At 39.9% G+C, this 17163-nt stretch overlaps 1 protein-coding gene across 1 annotated transcript in view; it reads left to right on the forward strand.

Annotated features, from left to right (window-relative positions):
• LOC134571253 (probable tRNA methyltransferase 9B) overlaps positions 1-2501 on the forward strand; it is a 48302-nt gene extending 45801 nt beyond the window's left edge. The window contains exon 4 of the mRNA XM_063429428.1: positions 1469-2501. Coding sequence (XP_063285498.1) covers positions 1469-2451 — 983 coding nt within the window. The 3' untranslated portion in view covers positions 2452-2501. The remainder of the gene's footprint in view (positions 1-1468) is intronic.
• The last annotated feature ends 14662 nt before the right edge of the window (positions 2502-17163 follow it).

The raw sequence follows: 17163 nt of genomic DNA on the forward strand, positions 1-17163 counted from the left end.
ATATATTTTTGCAGTTATGAAATTTTGCAACTCTTTTTTTTGCCATGTATATTGACGCTAATGCTAAATAAATGCATAAAGAGTAGTATTTATTTGTTAAAGTCTGTGGGGTTGTGTGTTTTTGCGCTCTAGTAGTTCACGTTTCACGTTTTTGTTTACAGTACATGTTTTGCCTGCAGTTTTCTTTCCTCACAAGCATAGTTTGCATGCACAAAGGATGGTATTTTATCAAAGTCCTAATGTGGAAGGAGACATTCAGGTTTTCAATGTGCATTTCAGCTTTTTTTTCCCTTCAAAATTAGTTTTTCTTTATAAAAGTAATGTCCATACTTGATTCACATGCAAAATTCAGAGAAAACAAATTAACCTGAAAATTAAAGGCAGCAACTAAAACCCACAGTGGAAGTTACACAGATGTGCATCTGTCACGGTGCAAAATCACATTTTGATGCCTATAGCATACAAAGCCACTCTCTCATGGGTCTACCTCACTAAGGCCAAACACAAAATGTGCAGTGCTGGATGAGCCTTTTATACCATCTAATCATGGTTAATGCTAAAATGCAGCCTGTATCGGTAGGGCTGATATTATTAACCATAGGCTTCCAATTCCAGAGGTTGCCTGACTCTAATATCCATATTTAAAAGAAGAAAAACTACCACAACAAGAGGACATAGTCTTAAATTAGAAGGGCAAAGGTTTCAAAATAATATCAGGAAGTATTACTTTACTGAGAGGGTAGTGGATGCATGGAATAAACTTCCAGCTGAAGTGGTAGAGGTTAACAAAGTAAAGGAGTTTAAGCATGCGTGGGATAGGCATAAGACTATCCTAACTATAAGATAAGGCAAGGGACTAATGAAAGTATTTAGAAAATTGGGCAGACTAGATGGGCCGAATGGTTCTTATCTGCCGTCACATTCTATGTTTTATGGTTTTTTGGTACACACTACAAACTAACCCTAGTGAACAAGACAAGTAGCCAGAGCTAGAGAAGTATTTGATGTTGGACCAATATTCTAATAATATTGCTGTACAAGTAGTAACTCTTTTGACTAATTCCTTTTGTAAGGGTGACATTAATATGTTATACATTAATGACATTCTTTTGGAATAATATTTTGAGGTCTACTAGAACTGTCTACTACTTTCAGTATTGTACATATTTTAGCATACTATGGGAATATTTCTCATATTTATAATTCATGTGGTTATTTTTATGGGGTTTTGTTACTGCACTGTTCTCCCAGAGGTTTTAAAGGTTATATATCTAACATTTTATGCTTTACATTACGTTATTATTATTCATATTAAAACACATTTACAAATGGTTACAAATAAAGGAAACCAAATAACCAGAGGGGAAGATCTTTAATCTAATGCATTACCTATATTTAATGAATCTTAGAATTATATATAATCTACAGGCATGTGCCAGATAACCTGATGTTTCTATTTTATGAACAGTGATCCATCATTTCTCGACTAAGGAGCGTCGCATTCAAGCTATTAAAGAGATATCTCGGATTTTGAAATTTGGGGGCAAAGTGATGATTTATGTGTGGGCAAAAGAGCAGAAGAAGAGAAGATTTGAGAAGCAAGATATTCTTGTTCCATGGAATTTGGAACCAAGTGCACCAGACCTCTCCTCTGAGGACCTTGAGCAATCCATGAAACCATATCTACGGACAAATCCTATAAACAATCAATCCAACAGCACGGATACCACTATTAAAATTCACAGCAGTGAAGAACGTTGTTCCTTTATAAGCGAAAGAGAAACCAATGGCAAAACATTTGGAAACCTTTCCAAATCCAGCATTCTGTCCAGGTCCCTTGATTCAGGTTTAGATGTGGACAGTAAGCGTGACGGTAATATCCAAAAGTACCAAGGGCTATTGGGTAGGTTTTATGATTATTGCATTCAGATTACAATGTCTAAAAGTGGATCACCATTTGAGTTGTCCAAGCCTGGTAGTTTTCTAAAACAGATTGGTGACTTCTTTCCCAGACATATACAAAACTTTGATGGAACTGTTTTCAGACAAACTGAATCACCAATTCAGCCACTGCAAATTATGAGTTCCAATATTGATCACCCAACTAGAGTGGATGTAATCAAGGCATACAGTAAAGTTCCTTTACCAGATCTGGTTGATAGTCATCATAGTAAACCTCCGAAATGCACTGCAAATTATGCAGAACCTTACAAAACCGGGTCCAAAAAACAATGTGACAATGCAGACTTGGAATGCGAGGTGTTTTCAGGAAACCCCCATAAACCAGAAAGTAGTAATAATAAATGTTTTAGGTACTATCATATTTTTAAAAAGGGAGAATTAAAAGAACTTATTGAAAACTATGTTCCAGAGCTTCATGTTGTGACAGATTTCTTTGATCATTCAAATTGGTGTGTTGTTGCTGAAAAAGTTCAAATTCTGAAGCTCTGAGTCTGTCTAATCTCAATTTTTTTTTTAAAGAAACGGATTTTATTTGCAAATGGTGCTTTTTTTAATAGTATGATAAATTATTGTTTTTAATATTACAGTAAAAGGTGTACTGTTGACTTTTTTTTACTATTTAATAAAACTTTTTACATTTCACATTTTGTTTCCTAATTAAAAATTGCACAATTTTAATGGAATCCCTGTCATCTGACATGTAAAGTACAGAATCTCCAATTGTTCTGTGGAGTGATGAATCATGCTTCGCAGATTGCCAGTCTCATGGGCGAGTCTGGGTTTGGCACATGCCAGGAGAACCTTACGTTATCGGCGCCCAAGGCTCATTGATGCACAAGAGGAGCAAAGGCTAGTCTATCTGGTCTGATCACAACGAAGAGCTTTTGGTAACCCAAATTTGTTGAAAAACTTGCTGGTCATGATAGAAAGGTGTCAGAACACACGGTGCATCGCAGTATGGGACTGCATAGCTGCAGACTGGTCAGAGTGCACATGATGACTGTCACGCCAAGGGTGCATAATGCATTGTTGCACTATATTGCTGTTTAAGGTGATCTGTGTAGTGCATATATGAATTTGCTAATTTCCGCACTAGAAGGGTTTTTTCTAAGAATGTGATGGATGTCAAAAGGTTTACAACATGAATTCCTCTTTTGAAACTGTGACTTCAACCAGAGCTCCTCTGCAAGGCATGAAATGTTACACATGAATTGCCTCTGTCTATCTTCAATGTAAACTAACTGGCTGATCTACCATGTGCCTGTATCAACCCATAGATAGTGGATTTTTTTTATATGCTAAGTGACTAGTAGGAGTCAGGAGACCATTGTCTTTCAGTGTCATATCCAAATTAAACATTAATAATAACTCAGATGAATAATCACGCTTCCTTTTGTGCATATTCAAGACTGGGAAAGCACATCATACAAAAATAGTGTAAAATGACTAGCACAACTTAACCCATTTTGAAGGATTAATGAAGTCCACTATACTGTATTAGGTCCTAAGTAGGAAGTGTGACACATGTATGGAATTGAAAAATTGCAGCAAATTCATAAATGCAATAACTATTTCTGTGGCAACCACAAATAAAATAAAATCAAAAGTTTCTATTTGTGTGTTGGTCTGAAACACAAGGTAGAGGTCACTTATTATTCCTATATGGATGGTTTCCCTTCGCCTATACTACCTGTGGGAAAGCTTGGAAACTTGAGATGAATACAGGAAGTATAAATGTAATGATTGACAAATTTCTAGTGTGCTAACGAGGGGCCAATATCTATTTTTGGTCACTATAGGGACAGGAACACAAACGTGTATTCCTGACCATATAGTGTTAATAGTGTGCATAATTGTATACACCTGTGGCAATGTGCCTGATTGAAACACCTGAATTCAATAATTAACACACCTCCTATCCATCCCCTCCCTTTCCTGTCCCTCACTGACCATCTCTACATATAACACTACCCTCACCTCTGCCTTGAACGCTGCAGCCCCGCTCCAAACATGCACCTCGAGGAGGACATGCCCCCAGCCGCGGCATATTAAAACAACACGCTACCTGCAAAGATGCTCCCATTGTGCTAAACGCTCTTGGAGGAAGTCTCGCACCCAGTCAGACTTTCTCCATTATAGATTCATTTTTTGTTCCGACAGCGCAGCCCTTGCCCTCGCCAAACTGTCATACTTTTCCTCTCTCATTAGGTCATGCTCCCACAATCCCAGGTGTCTCTTTGACCCCTTTAACTCTCTTCTTCGCCCTGCAATGGCCACCCCTTAAAACAAACCTTACAGCTGAGAGCTTTGCATGCTACTTTACCAACAAGATTGAACAGCTAAGGAAAGAATTCTCTCCACCCTGCCTTTTCTCTTTCTCAACCACACATAGATCAGGGCTTTCCTACCCTTCAGACTTTCTCCCCTGCTACTGAACAAGAGATGGCTGCTCTTCTCCTTTCCTTTTGCCTGCTTGATCCTGGCCCGTATCACCTTATCAGATCTCTCTTCCCTTGTCTTGTGCCTTCCTTAACACTTCTTCTGGCATTGTCCCTGCTGACCTTTAAACATGCTACTGTAATACCTATCCTGAAAAAACATCCCTCAACCCATCCACCCCCTCTATCGTCCCATATCCCTGCTCCCCTTTTCCTGAAAGCTACTGGGAAGACTTGTCTTTACCCGTATGTCTCAATTCCAACTCTTTCCTTGACCCTCTTCAATCTGGCTTCCGCCCCCTCCACTCTACTGAGACTGCTATAATTAAAGTTACTACTGACCTAATTGCAGCTAAATCCAAAGACCATTACTCCATACGAATTCTTCTTGACCTCTCTGCTGCCTTTCACACTGTTGATCATGCTCTCCTTCTTCAAATCACTCGGTCTCTGTGAGCTTTGTCCTCTTGTGGTTTTCCTCTAATCTCTCCCAACGCTCATCCAGTGTCTCCTTTTCTAATGATACCTCATCCCTTCATCCTGTCTCAGTTGGAGTGCCCCAAGGCTCCGTCCTTGGTCCCCTTCTATTTTCTCTTTATATTGCCTCTCTTGGCAAACTTATTGCCTCATTTGGATTCCACTACCAACTGTACACTGAAGATGCCCAGTTATATCTCTCCTACCTGGACCACTCCCTTGCCATTCTGCAACGTGTCACTGCTTGCCTATCCTCTATCTCTGACTGGATGTCCTCCCGCTTTCTAAAACTAAATCTCTCTAAAACTGAACTCCTTGTCTTTCCTCTTCCCAATACTGATCCTCCTCTTTTGCTCTCCCTTGAAGTCAGTGGTATCCACATCAGTCCATCCTTGCAAGAGCGCTGTCTTGGTGTCATATTTGACTCTGGCCTCACCTTTGAGCCTCACATTCAGCATCTTACCAAATCCTGTAGATTCTATCTTAAAAACATAGCCCGCAATCATTCAAGAAGTGCCTTAAAACACATTTCTTTAGGAAAGCTTATGGCCTCCATGAGTAACTACCTCACGTACCTGTCTCTTGCTCTCTCCTCCAGCTCTGCTTCACTCCAACCTATTTGATTGCTATTTCCTGTCCTAATGTGTTTTATACTCCACTTCCTATAGACTAAGCGCGTTTGAGCAATGTCCTCTCCAACCTATCTTTCCTGTAAGTTTTTTTGTAATTGTCCTATTTATAGCTAAATTCCCCCTCTCATAATATTGTAAAGCAGTACGGAATCTGTTGGCGCTATATAAATGGTGATGATAATAATAGTGTGAGTATATATATCTGTATAAACATACAAAATGTATTTAGAGAAATGCATTTGAACTGAGCACTTAAAAAAAAAAAATTGTATTTAATAGTTTTTCACAATTATTCCCCCTAAAAAGCTGGTCTACCACCCCTTGTGCCCTGCACTGACTTCTTGCTTATGCTAGGCTATGTCCAGTCAAATGTTTCTCTTAGAGAAGCATTGTTGACACAGTAAGCACTTTTAAAAACTATAAAAATATGAAAATGTATATTGGTAAAATTGTATAACACTATTAAATTAATAAATATAAGCTCGTTTATAAATTATATAAATAAAATACTAATATGGTTCTAAAATATTTACCCAAATTTGCTTCTCAGGCCATTTAAAAAAAAAAAAACCACTAACTTCCTGTGAAGTTTTGATTTTTTTCATTCATTAACTTCATCTAATTTCACTCAGGATGCTGCCTTGCACTAGCAGGCAAGTGACAGAGCATGAGATAAGAATTTCTGCAGTGAAAACCCTGTGCTAAAATAAACAATTCTTTTCAGGAAATGTTTAGGGAGACTGTGTAAGTCACATGCAGGGGGTATAGCTAGGGATGCATAAACAAAGTGATTTAGTTTCTAAATAGCAGAGAATTGAGCAGTGGCCCTGCAGGAACATAACCTATACACCTCATCTGCTTCATTAAGCTAAAGAAATGTTGGTCCTTAGCTGGCTCTTTAACTCCTTGTTTTCAAATTACTTATGTAATCAATCATTCTGACAGAACCCTTGTTCCGAGATGGCTAATGACACTTCTTGAGGATGAGTTACACCTCAAGCAACAATGTGCATATTGTTTGTATGTGCGTTTACAGACTCCAAGCACTATGCTCACTTTAACCCACTGAAGTATGCCGATACTGGATTCTCTATGAAACGCATGGGATTGGAGGATCAAAGCGGTATCTGCGCATGCTCTGTGTGTCTGTAAACCTTCTCAGTGAGAATCATTTGATTGGATACAGATCATTAAAGGGAAACTCCAGTGCCAGAAAAACGATCCGTTTTTCTGGCACTGTAGGGTCCCTCTCCCTCCCACCCACCAATGCCCGGTTACTGAAGGGGTGAAAACCCCTTCAGTCACTTACCTGGGACAGCGGCGATGTCCCTCGCCGCTGTCTCCGCCTCCGCGACGCTCCTCCTAGTGATTACGTCGGCCGGTGGGCGAGACTAATCTCGCTCACCGGCCGAGGAGACCTAATGCGCATGCGCGGAAATTCCGCGCATGCGCATTACGTCTCCCCATAGGAAAGCATTGAAAAATCATTTCAATGCTTTCCTATGGGGTTTTGAGCGACGCTGGAGGTCCTCACACAGCGTGAGGACGTCCAGCGACGCTCTAGCACAGGAAACCTGTGCTAGAACCCAGGAAGTGACCTCTAGTGGCTGTCTAATAGACAGCCACTAGAGGTGGAGTTAACCCTGCAATGTAAATATTGCAGTTTATGAAAAACTGCAATAATTACACTTGCAGGGTTAAGGGTAGTGGGAGTTGGCACCCAGACCACTCCCATGGGCAGAAGTGGTCTGGGTGCCTGGAGTGTCCCTTTAAGGTTGGTAATCTCACTAGAGGGGATCATGCAGCAGTGTGGAATGTTTCCTAGTGCTGGAATGAAGACAAGTGTAAGGGTTCTTTTTAATGAGAGCCCCTACATATAAACTGATAAAGGAACACAGTAAATGAAAACCTATTGGGCTACAGTTTATTATTTTATTTTATTTATAATTTGTTCGTTTAAGAGAATATTCAACAACTGTAAGCTTGTCACTTAGGGATTTGTCAATCACCTTAACACATCAGGGAACTTTGTGACTGAATCCAAACATGTTTGCATACCAAATATGCACTTAAATATTTCAAAGGCTCTAAATATATTTGCTGATGTCTGCAGATTACGAAAGAACAGATACATAAATTGTTGCTAATTAGGCGTGTGACAAATGGCTTAATGCAGTTTTAGTTCTATTTAACTATTAGCATGAAGCGCCAGGTTTTCATAATGCTGAAAATGGAAAGAGTAAAATCAAAGAATGTCAATAAAAAAAAAAAAAAAAAAAATTCAAGTGGTGTATATGTATATTTTATATGTGTAAAAGAAAGTCCCAAAGATGTGTACAGAAGTCCATTACAGACCTCTATTAAAATGCCCTTATTCTTTTACCAGTATATCTATGCATTATAATACAGCAAGCACAATGTGGAGCCAGAGTTAGATTAGACATAAGGTAGCTCCTGTCCTGTCTGTGAGGGGTCTTTCCTGAGACGGACGGGAGATTAACTGGTTTCTATGCTCAATCCTGTGCCTCCTTACTACATCGACTAAGTGTTGTGGTATGTACCTCTATCAGATGCAGATCACTTAAAGAGCTCATTTGTGGTCTATTGAATCACAAGAGTGCTAACCCACCAGACCACCAGGAATTCAGACAGTACTGAAACTAATGTAGGGAGGGCCCTGGTGCAAAACAAATTATATACAGTGCAGGTATTACCCAATGGTAGATCTCAACTCTCATACAATTCCGACAATGATTTGTCAGCTGTAGATTTACCATTTGACCATCCTTGCAGGGTTGTGTGTGAACCTAGGTGTGTTTTTGTATGTAGTGTGTGTGTGAATGTTTGTGCATATAGCTGATGTTAGAATACATGTATTTATGTGTAGTTTTGATGTTTTAAATGCATTTATCGGCCTATCGAGCTATCCTCGCATTTGCGACTCTTTGGCCTAGTCTGGTTACCTTAAGAAGATGGGGAAAGCGACAGAACTCCTTGCTCAAGGAGAACTGTTTTTGAGGCATTGTGATCCTGCCCCATATACTCCTCCTCTAGACCAGTGGTGGTTATCCCAGTCTCCACTTGGTAAGTTTATCCTACCACCTATCACACATTCTTGCTTGGGCTCACTGAGTCCTTGTGGCTAAACCATGATTGCCTCCTCATCAAATCTACTGCATCATGCAGCTGAAACGGCAGTTCAGAGTACTGTAGCAACTCTTCACAAGAGAGATTTGAAGCCTTATGTCAGAGCTTTTGGCAGCACATCTATCAACGTAGCCAGGTATTTCCCTTACTAGCTACCAATCAGATTGCGGGTGCTATCTCATTCAAATGCTCTCCCACTGGGCCAGGAATCCAGATGGAAGTTACTTCATACTGCCGTCCACATCCCTGGCAAGATCTCTACTATAACGGACCGCCAAGAATGAAGAGTGGAGGGATCAGTGGGCTGTAGGTGATGCAGACCACATTTTATGCTCTTCCAGCCTGGCACACACAATGAGTCTGAGCATTGCCAAAGTAACCTGGAGGCAGTGCTCTGACTCATTCACTGAACATCAGGACCATGAAACAGTGCTTAAAGTGCTCCTAGCAGTCATTTATATAGCATATTGCCAAACTAGCAATATACTACATGATCTTACAAGGGGGAGGGTGTCATGCCCCCTTGACAAATAGAATTTCAGGGCCCGGTTGCAATAATGTTTTTGTTCCACAAACCCCAAACCACATGTTTGCACTGCAGTAACCACACTGAATGCTTATTGCTGAGAATTGGAGTGTTAATAACCTCCTGTGAAAAATGAATTTGCTTTCTAAGATGCCAGTCAGCATTTATCCTGTTAATGAGAATTGTAATGGATAGTGAAGCACTATCAGTACTTGCTGTACAAGATCTGCATTATTCAGGATCTAATATAAGGTCTCAGGAGTCATCTCAAAAGTGTGACAATTGTTAAAGGCAATGCTGGAGTTTAAATATCGATATATAGTAACCTCTCATGGAAGACTTTTCCTTAAAGGACCACTATAGTGCCAGGAAAACATACTCGTTTTCCTGGCACTATAGTGCCCTGAGGGTGCCCCCACCCGCCCGGCTCTGGAAAGGGGAAAAGGGGTAAAACTTACCTTTTTCCAGCGCTGGGCGGGGAGCTCTCTGCCTCCGATCCTCCTCCGTTCCGCCCCGTCGGCTAAATGCACACGTGCGGCAAGAGCTGCGCGCGCATTCAGCCGGTCGCATAGGAAAGCATTTACAATGCTTTCCTATGGACGCTTGCGTGCTCTCACTGTGATTTTCACAGTGAGAATCATGCAAGCGCCTCTAGGGGCTGTCAATGAGACAGCCACTAGAGGATTTGGGGGAAGGCTTAACCCATTAATAAACATAGCAGTTTCTCTGAAACTGCTATGTTTATTAAAAAAAAAAAGGGTTAACCCTAGCTGGACCTGGCACCCAGACCACTGGCTGTCCAGGTTGCAAGCTGAGAGTGCTGCAGTGAATTGTCGGTAGGTTTACAAGGTATTTTGCGCACTCTGGGGGCAAATGGGGGTGGGGGGGTGGCTTAACATATAGGATTATTCGGTTGCTTATGGAGCCATTGTTGTGAGGACATGGAAAGAGCGCAATTAGAAACTAACATATGCTGTCCTGATGGAGAGGCGGGGATCCCTAGGGCTACTCCTACTTTGGGTAGTCTCGGGGCTAATGCTCGGGGCATAGAACCTGACTAGTAGTACAACATACAAGTAGAGAGGCGGATAGCCTGGAATTTCGGAGGTGGATAATCTGTAGGAATGATATATAATTGGAGCTCTGGAAGAGGTTATTTATTATTGTATACTACTGCACGGGATCTATCATAACGCTATTTTTAGATATGCCTCTCCTATATATTAATAAGGAACTTAACTGATGTTACCATAAAAACGAAAAACCCTCGAAGGGGGACAGGTGATACAGAATGCATAACGTGAATTGCTGTATTTGCTAGAGAAGTTATATTTGTATTTAAATGTATGTTCCTGTATATTTTGGCTTCTGCGCAAGCCTACAAGTTTGTGTTACTCTTGCCTTCCCTATCAAGTGCAAAAATAAAGAATTTAAAAAAAGAAACTAAGATATGCAAAAAGGGAACAACATGAACTGCATAGGAGTAAGTAGACTTAGAACGGGTCATGTGTCTCTCCTGTTGGCTGCAACAGATGAAAGGTTTGTAAGTCCTGCTCAGCTGCTGCCGTGTCAGGTTGGTAGGGCAGTGGATTTCCGAACCTCTCCTCTTGGGACGAAGGGGGTGATTTCCGCCACAGTCCATGATGGACGAGTTGTCGCTTGTGTCGTCAGTGCTGGGAGACCAAGTGCCTGCAGGAAGGCCGGTATGTCGGATGCATGTGAGAGCTTATGTGTCTTGCCCGCCTTTTCTACCTGGAGACGAGGTGGGCCCCACTTGTAGGGGATGGCTTGTTCCTGGAGTAGCTGAGTGGCCGGACGGAGGGATTTCCGCCACAACATGGTGTGTTTCGAAAAGTCTCTGTAAAACGCCAGTTGCGCCCCCTCAAATGCTACTGTGGGGGAGCCTCTCGCAGCCCCCATGAGCATTCCCCTGTCAGAGTCCCGCACAAACTTGATCATGACATAGCTGGCTCCTTCGCGTGGCGTGGAGGCTGCTCTGGTGAGTCTGTAGCAAGAGTCTATCGTGTCCAATTTTGCCTGTCGCGGCGTCAATAGCGTGGCTGTAAGCTGTCGGCAATAGTGCGGTAGTTCAGAGCCGGTGATTGTCTCCGACACTCCTCGGAACCCTTAGGTTCCTTGCCCTATTCCGGTCCTCCATGCCAGCCAGTTGGGTTTGTTGGTCCGCATATTGCTTGCGGAGGGAGCACAGCGCCGCCCATGTCCTTGGGTTCCTGAGGTACCTGTAGTGCTTGGTTAGGTATTGCAGGCTCTGCATAGTAGCTGTCCTCGTCCGAGGATTGTGTGGTATAAGCTTCAGGCGCCATCTTGGAACTTGCAGGCTGCGAGGCTGCGAGAGAAAAGCTCCGATATCTCCGGATCCCGTGCTCGGATCTGCTTTCTGCTTTTTGCTCTTTTTCCCCATAGTGTGGGGCTGCCGTGTGTCGGCTTACTAAATTTTTACGGGGTGGTGGGGAGGTTGGTCACCTAAATAGTGTTTTAAAAACTATAGGGTAAGGAATACACGTTTGTATTCCTGACCCTAGAATGTTCCTTTCAGAGCAGCATCAAATCAAAAGTTGAGATGTAGGCTGAATTTTTGCATTAAAAAAAAGGTATAGGATCAGCGCTGAGTGATCTAGAGGGAAATAAACAAGTAGAGAGCTGCAACCTATGGGTATGAGGTTCCCTCCAACGTCCTCAGAAAAGAAATGGCAAAAACACAATAATAGGTCGCGCTATACAGGAAATATTACAATAAATAGATAAAAATATATATTTTACTCACATATGATAAAAGGACAAACAGAGAATAAAAATAGATATGTGCATAATAGTCCCAATATATAGTAAACTTCTTGTGGGTTCCAATAGGCTAATTGAGACATGATAGTGTAGTCAATGAGAGGCTGGATCTTCTATAGCTTAGGAAATCTTGACTCAATGGCGGACATGTGAATGAAAAAAACAGAGAGACTCCAATAGTGCAAACTGTGTTTGAGTAGATAGAATAAAGTGTAAGTTAGGGAGGTATTTCACTCACCTATTCAAGAGCATGTACTTGCTCAAGTGTGATTAGCATTCAGTGGCGTTGGCCCCCCACTGTCGGGATATAGGTGTAGATAATTCCTTGATATGAAAGAAAAATAGAAACCAAATATAGTGCTCACTGTATTGATAAAAGTAAGTCTGAGAAGTAGAGGGCGTACTCACATTTGAATGAGCAGGATATACTGCTCAATATGATGGCGTGGGTGGTATAATCATAAAAAACATAACAAGAACATAGTTTAGTAATTAAAAGGGTAACTGAAAGCTTTATAAATAGCTTAAAAACTAGTGTTTTACTTCCATTCATCAATAAAAACACTCGTTTTTAAGCTATTTATAAAGCTTTCAGTTACCCTTTTAATTACTAAACTATGTTCTTGTTATATTTATGTTTTTTATGTTTTTTAATATCCTTGTATTATTCTCACTGTATTGATGACGTCATTTTGGCGCCAAAATTTGAATAACCATGTATCTCCTAAGTTTATATAAGCTTATATGTACCAGGTCAATTTCTATTATTGCCAGTTGATAAAGCCCTGTGTGGCGAAACGCATTTTGGCTATTTATATATATATTTTTATTGTACTAATAAAGGAATATTGGCTTTTTTATCATTTATTTGCCATATACCTTTTATTCTATTTCATTTTACATTTCCAATTTATTTATTTATTTTTTAACCTGGTCATACGTCACTTTGGAGCTGACAATCATCCAAAGAATCCTAGGTGGGGATTATACCACCCACGCCATCATATTGAGCAGTATATCCTGCTCATTCAAATGTGAGTACGCCCTCTACTTCTCAGACTTACTTTTATCAATACAGTGAGCACTATATTTGGTTTCTATTTTTCTTTCATATCGAGGAATTATCTACACCTATATCCCGACAGTGGGGGGCCAACGCCACTGAATGCTAATCACACTTGAGCAAGTACATGCTCTTGAATAGGTGAGTGAAATACCTCCCTAACTTACACTTTATTCTATCTACTCAAACACAGTTTGCACTATTGGAGTCTCTCTGTTTTTTTCATTCACATGTCCGCCATTGAGTCAAGATTTCCTAAGCTATAGAAGATCCAGCCTCTCATTGACTACACTATCATGTCTCAATTAGCCTATTGGAACCCACAAGAAGTTTACTATATATTGGGACTATTATGCACATATCTATTTTTATTCTCTGTTTGTCCTTTTATCATATGTGAGTAAAATATATATTTTTATCTATTTATTGAATTTTTGCATTACCTGTAGAGGTGTTTATAGATAGAAATTGTAGGCTACTGCTCCATGTAAGTTCCTTTTCTTCCCAGATTCACCAAGATTCTTGATTTTGTTACTTTTGGGCAGACATGCCTAGGGATCTCAGACTGGCCAGATGTAGGCAATAAGGCAACCTTTGGCACTCCAGGTGTTGTGAACAGCATGTCCCCTGATGAGTTGCCAGTGTTATGGCTGTAAGAGCATCATGGGAGATTTAGTCCACAACATCTGCATTGCCAAAGTTTGGTAATTATTGGCCTTATAACTTTGTGTGTAATCCCTGGAAACTGCTCTGTAAAATTGGTCTGCTTATTGGCTGTGTTTGAACTTGCACGTATTTGGAAATCACACTTAGGATTTATTTCCTACAGGAATACAATTACATGGTTCGGTACATGGATCTTCATTTTGCAATATGGTTGTCCTAGAGCAGGGGTCCTCAAACTGTGGCCCTCCAGATGTTGCTGAACTACAACTCCCATGATTATCTGGCTATCGATGTAATTCAAAGAATCATGGTTCTTTGAATTACATAGATAGCCAGAGAATCACGGGATTTGTAGTTCAGCAACATCTGGAGGGCCACAGTTTGAGGACCCCTGTTCTAGACAACTGAGCTTTGATATGCTTTGTGGTAAAATTACCACCTTGTAGTAAACGATAAGGCCCAACACCCAATATTTATCCAGCTTACGAATCTATGCCTGGAAAGAATATTACAGTCGCCAGATTGAAATACAGTGTAAAGAAAATTAATAGCAGGCACCCCAACTAAGAGTTACAATGCTTGGTTTTAAGAGCAGTCCCAACCATTGTACAACTCACTTAGAATCTGTCTAATCCAAAATGCTTGCAGAACACTTTGAGTGCATTCTGCGAGCACATTGTAAATGTGAATAGCTTTTAAGTCTGTGGCTAAATTGTTACTGTCTTGATGGATCTTGTGAGCAGGGAAGCAGTTATTAAAAATCTCCTTGATGGCCTGCACTTTCCAAAAATCACAAGATGAATGTGGTACAGGACATATTAAATGGTATAATCTGATAAATAAATAAAATAATGTCATCACTCATCTATGCCAACATTTTTTTTTTTTTTTAAATGTATGTGTGTTTATACTTTCATAATGATATCTTTTAACCATATGCATATACAAGTAATAACCAAATGTTAACCTGTGGTTCAGGTCTTGTCTCCCTCTAATTATAAAGAAACGTTGTCATCCTAGAATGCTACCAGCAACTATTCAAATAATAGGCTTCGAAACGCAAAGATTCTTTAAATCTTTTAAAATTTTAAATAGCGCCTGAATGTAACTTTTATTAATACCTGAAGAAAATGGGGATAGCGATGAAAGAAATACAGAAAGATAAAATTTTTCACAAAACAAAGCCTATACTTTCTTACACCATAGTGCTAGCACCAATCATATTACAGGGTTACTACAAACACCATGACCACTGTAATGATTTGAAGGCGGTCATGGTGATAATGGTTTGTAAGTGTAGTATTCAAGTTTAGACATATTGCGATAGTTTGGCTCTGTCAAATCTGTGTGTACAATTTTTTCTGCATCAGAATACATAGCATAGCATGCAGGTAAAAGACGTCCAATGGCATCTTGGTCCCCACTTCTTGCAGCGCTAACTCCTCCCTCAGCCCTGCCTCTCTGACATCCCTTCCCTTGAAGTGAGGGTGTGTGATGTAATAGAAGGATTACATGGCCTTGGTGCTGGTATTAATTTTATTTCAGGTTTTTTTTTGGTTGGAGTATCCCTTTAATGATTATATCCTAAACAAAAAACAAACAAACAAACAAACAGTGAAGCAATAGTTGAAATTGGTGGGAAAAAGTAAATAAATCTAGAATACATCAAATGTAACAGACACCTATATTTCTGAAAGACTTGCCAGATTTTTGAATGTACCTAATTTCACTAAAAATAACCCCAATTTTACTGCAAAAAAATTGCAGCTATCAAAGCAGTCAAGCATAATAAAATATTAACACTTAAACCTGTAGATAAGAGAAGTCGTTGTAGTGATGAATATACTACTGATTATGTCCCAGCGATAGAGAGGCCGCTGTCTGAACGGAAACATACAGAGTACTCCACTGGGCATATTGCATTACAGAAGTTGTTTTGCAAGCAAAACAGGATGGTATCATTGACCAGAAACTAACTACTTTCTTAGTCAAAAGAGATCATGTTGTTCCCACCCTGTATGTGTTTCCTAAAATTCACAAATCACTAAATACTCTGCATGAAAGGTTAATGGAGGCTGGTATGGATTTCTGAATCAGTCTGTGTTTGTTAAAGTTTTGTCCATACTTAGAAGAACCAGATTGTATTTACCAATTTTTTATTAAGGTATGGGAAATCAGTAAATGAAAACTGTTTTTTTTTTTTTTTTTACATATCCAGCCTATACACTTCCGTTATTTTCTTTTCCTGGCTATTATACATGGCAGCATCACATATGGGTAAACTCCTCCTCCCAGCTGTCAGGACAGGAATAATTAAACAATTAACTTTCCAATAATAGCCCCCTCCTCTCTAGAATCCCCCCCCCCCCCCCAGTCTTGTTAAATAGCTCCAGTTGAAGAATCCAAAAGGGAGGGAGTGTGCTGCTGCTATGTATAATAGCCAGGAAAAGACAATTATGGAAACAATTTTCTATATTCCTGGCCATACATGGCAGCATCACATATGGGTATTACCCAAGCTCTGAAGAAGGGTGGGGTGTAACCAAAACAGTAAATACAGAAGTCAATATAGACTGAGGGGTCTAGAGGGTAGGGGGCTATTATTGGAAAGTTAATTGTTTTATTATTCCTGTCCTGACAGCTATGATGCTGCCATGGAGGGGAAGGAAGTGATACATCTAGGTAAATTAAAAATAGTTTTCCATGAGTTGTAATACAGTTCTCATTCATAGGTCTATTTGGACAGCCACAAAAAGTATTTGCAGGCAGAGGGTTGTAGATAATGCACCCCCCAAAATAACAGAGAAAACTAATTCCACACCTTTTCTTTGGTGGTAAATCAACTAAATTATATAATAAAGTGTTCATGTTCAATAATGAAAATATTAGGTTATTGTATTTTGTTGCAATACATATTTTTAGTGTTGGGAATTGTAGTATATGCCTACTTAAAGCGACACTATAGTCACCAAAACAACTTTAGCTTACTGAAGCAGTTTTGGTGTATAGATCATGCTTCTGCAGTCTCACAACTGAATTCTGCCATTTTGGAGTAAAAAAAAAAAAAACTGTTTATGCAGCCTTAGGCACACCTCCCTGCATGTGACTTACACAGCCTTCATGAACACTTCCTGTAAAGAGTCATCTAATGTTTAAACATCCTTTATTGCTAAATTCTGTTTATTTTAGAATTTCTTATCTATTGCTCTGTTAATAGCTAGCTAGACCCTACAAGAGCCTCCTGCTATGATTAAAGTTCAATTTACAGAGCAAAACTTAAAATTTTTCAATTAAGTTACATCTGCTTCAAAATGAAACCATTTTGTTTTCATGCAGGCTGTCAGTTACAGGCAGGGGAGGTGTAGCTAGGGCTGCATAAATAAAACCAAAATGATTTAACTCCTAAATGAGTAGAGAGCAGTGCAACTTCAGAGGCATGATCTATACACC

The sequence above is a fragment of the Pelobates fuscus genome, chromosome 1 (genome assembly GCF_036172605.1).
Source record: "Pelobates fuscus isolate aPelFus1 chromosome 1, aPelFus1.pri, whole genome shotgun sequence".
In the NCBI taxonomy this organism is placed as follows: Eukaryota; Metazoa; Chordata; class Amphibia; order Anura; family Pelobatidae; genus Pelobates; species Pelobates fuscus.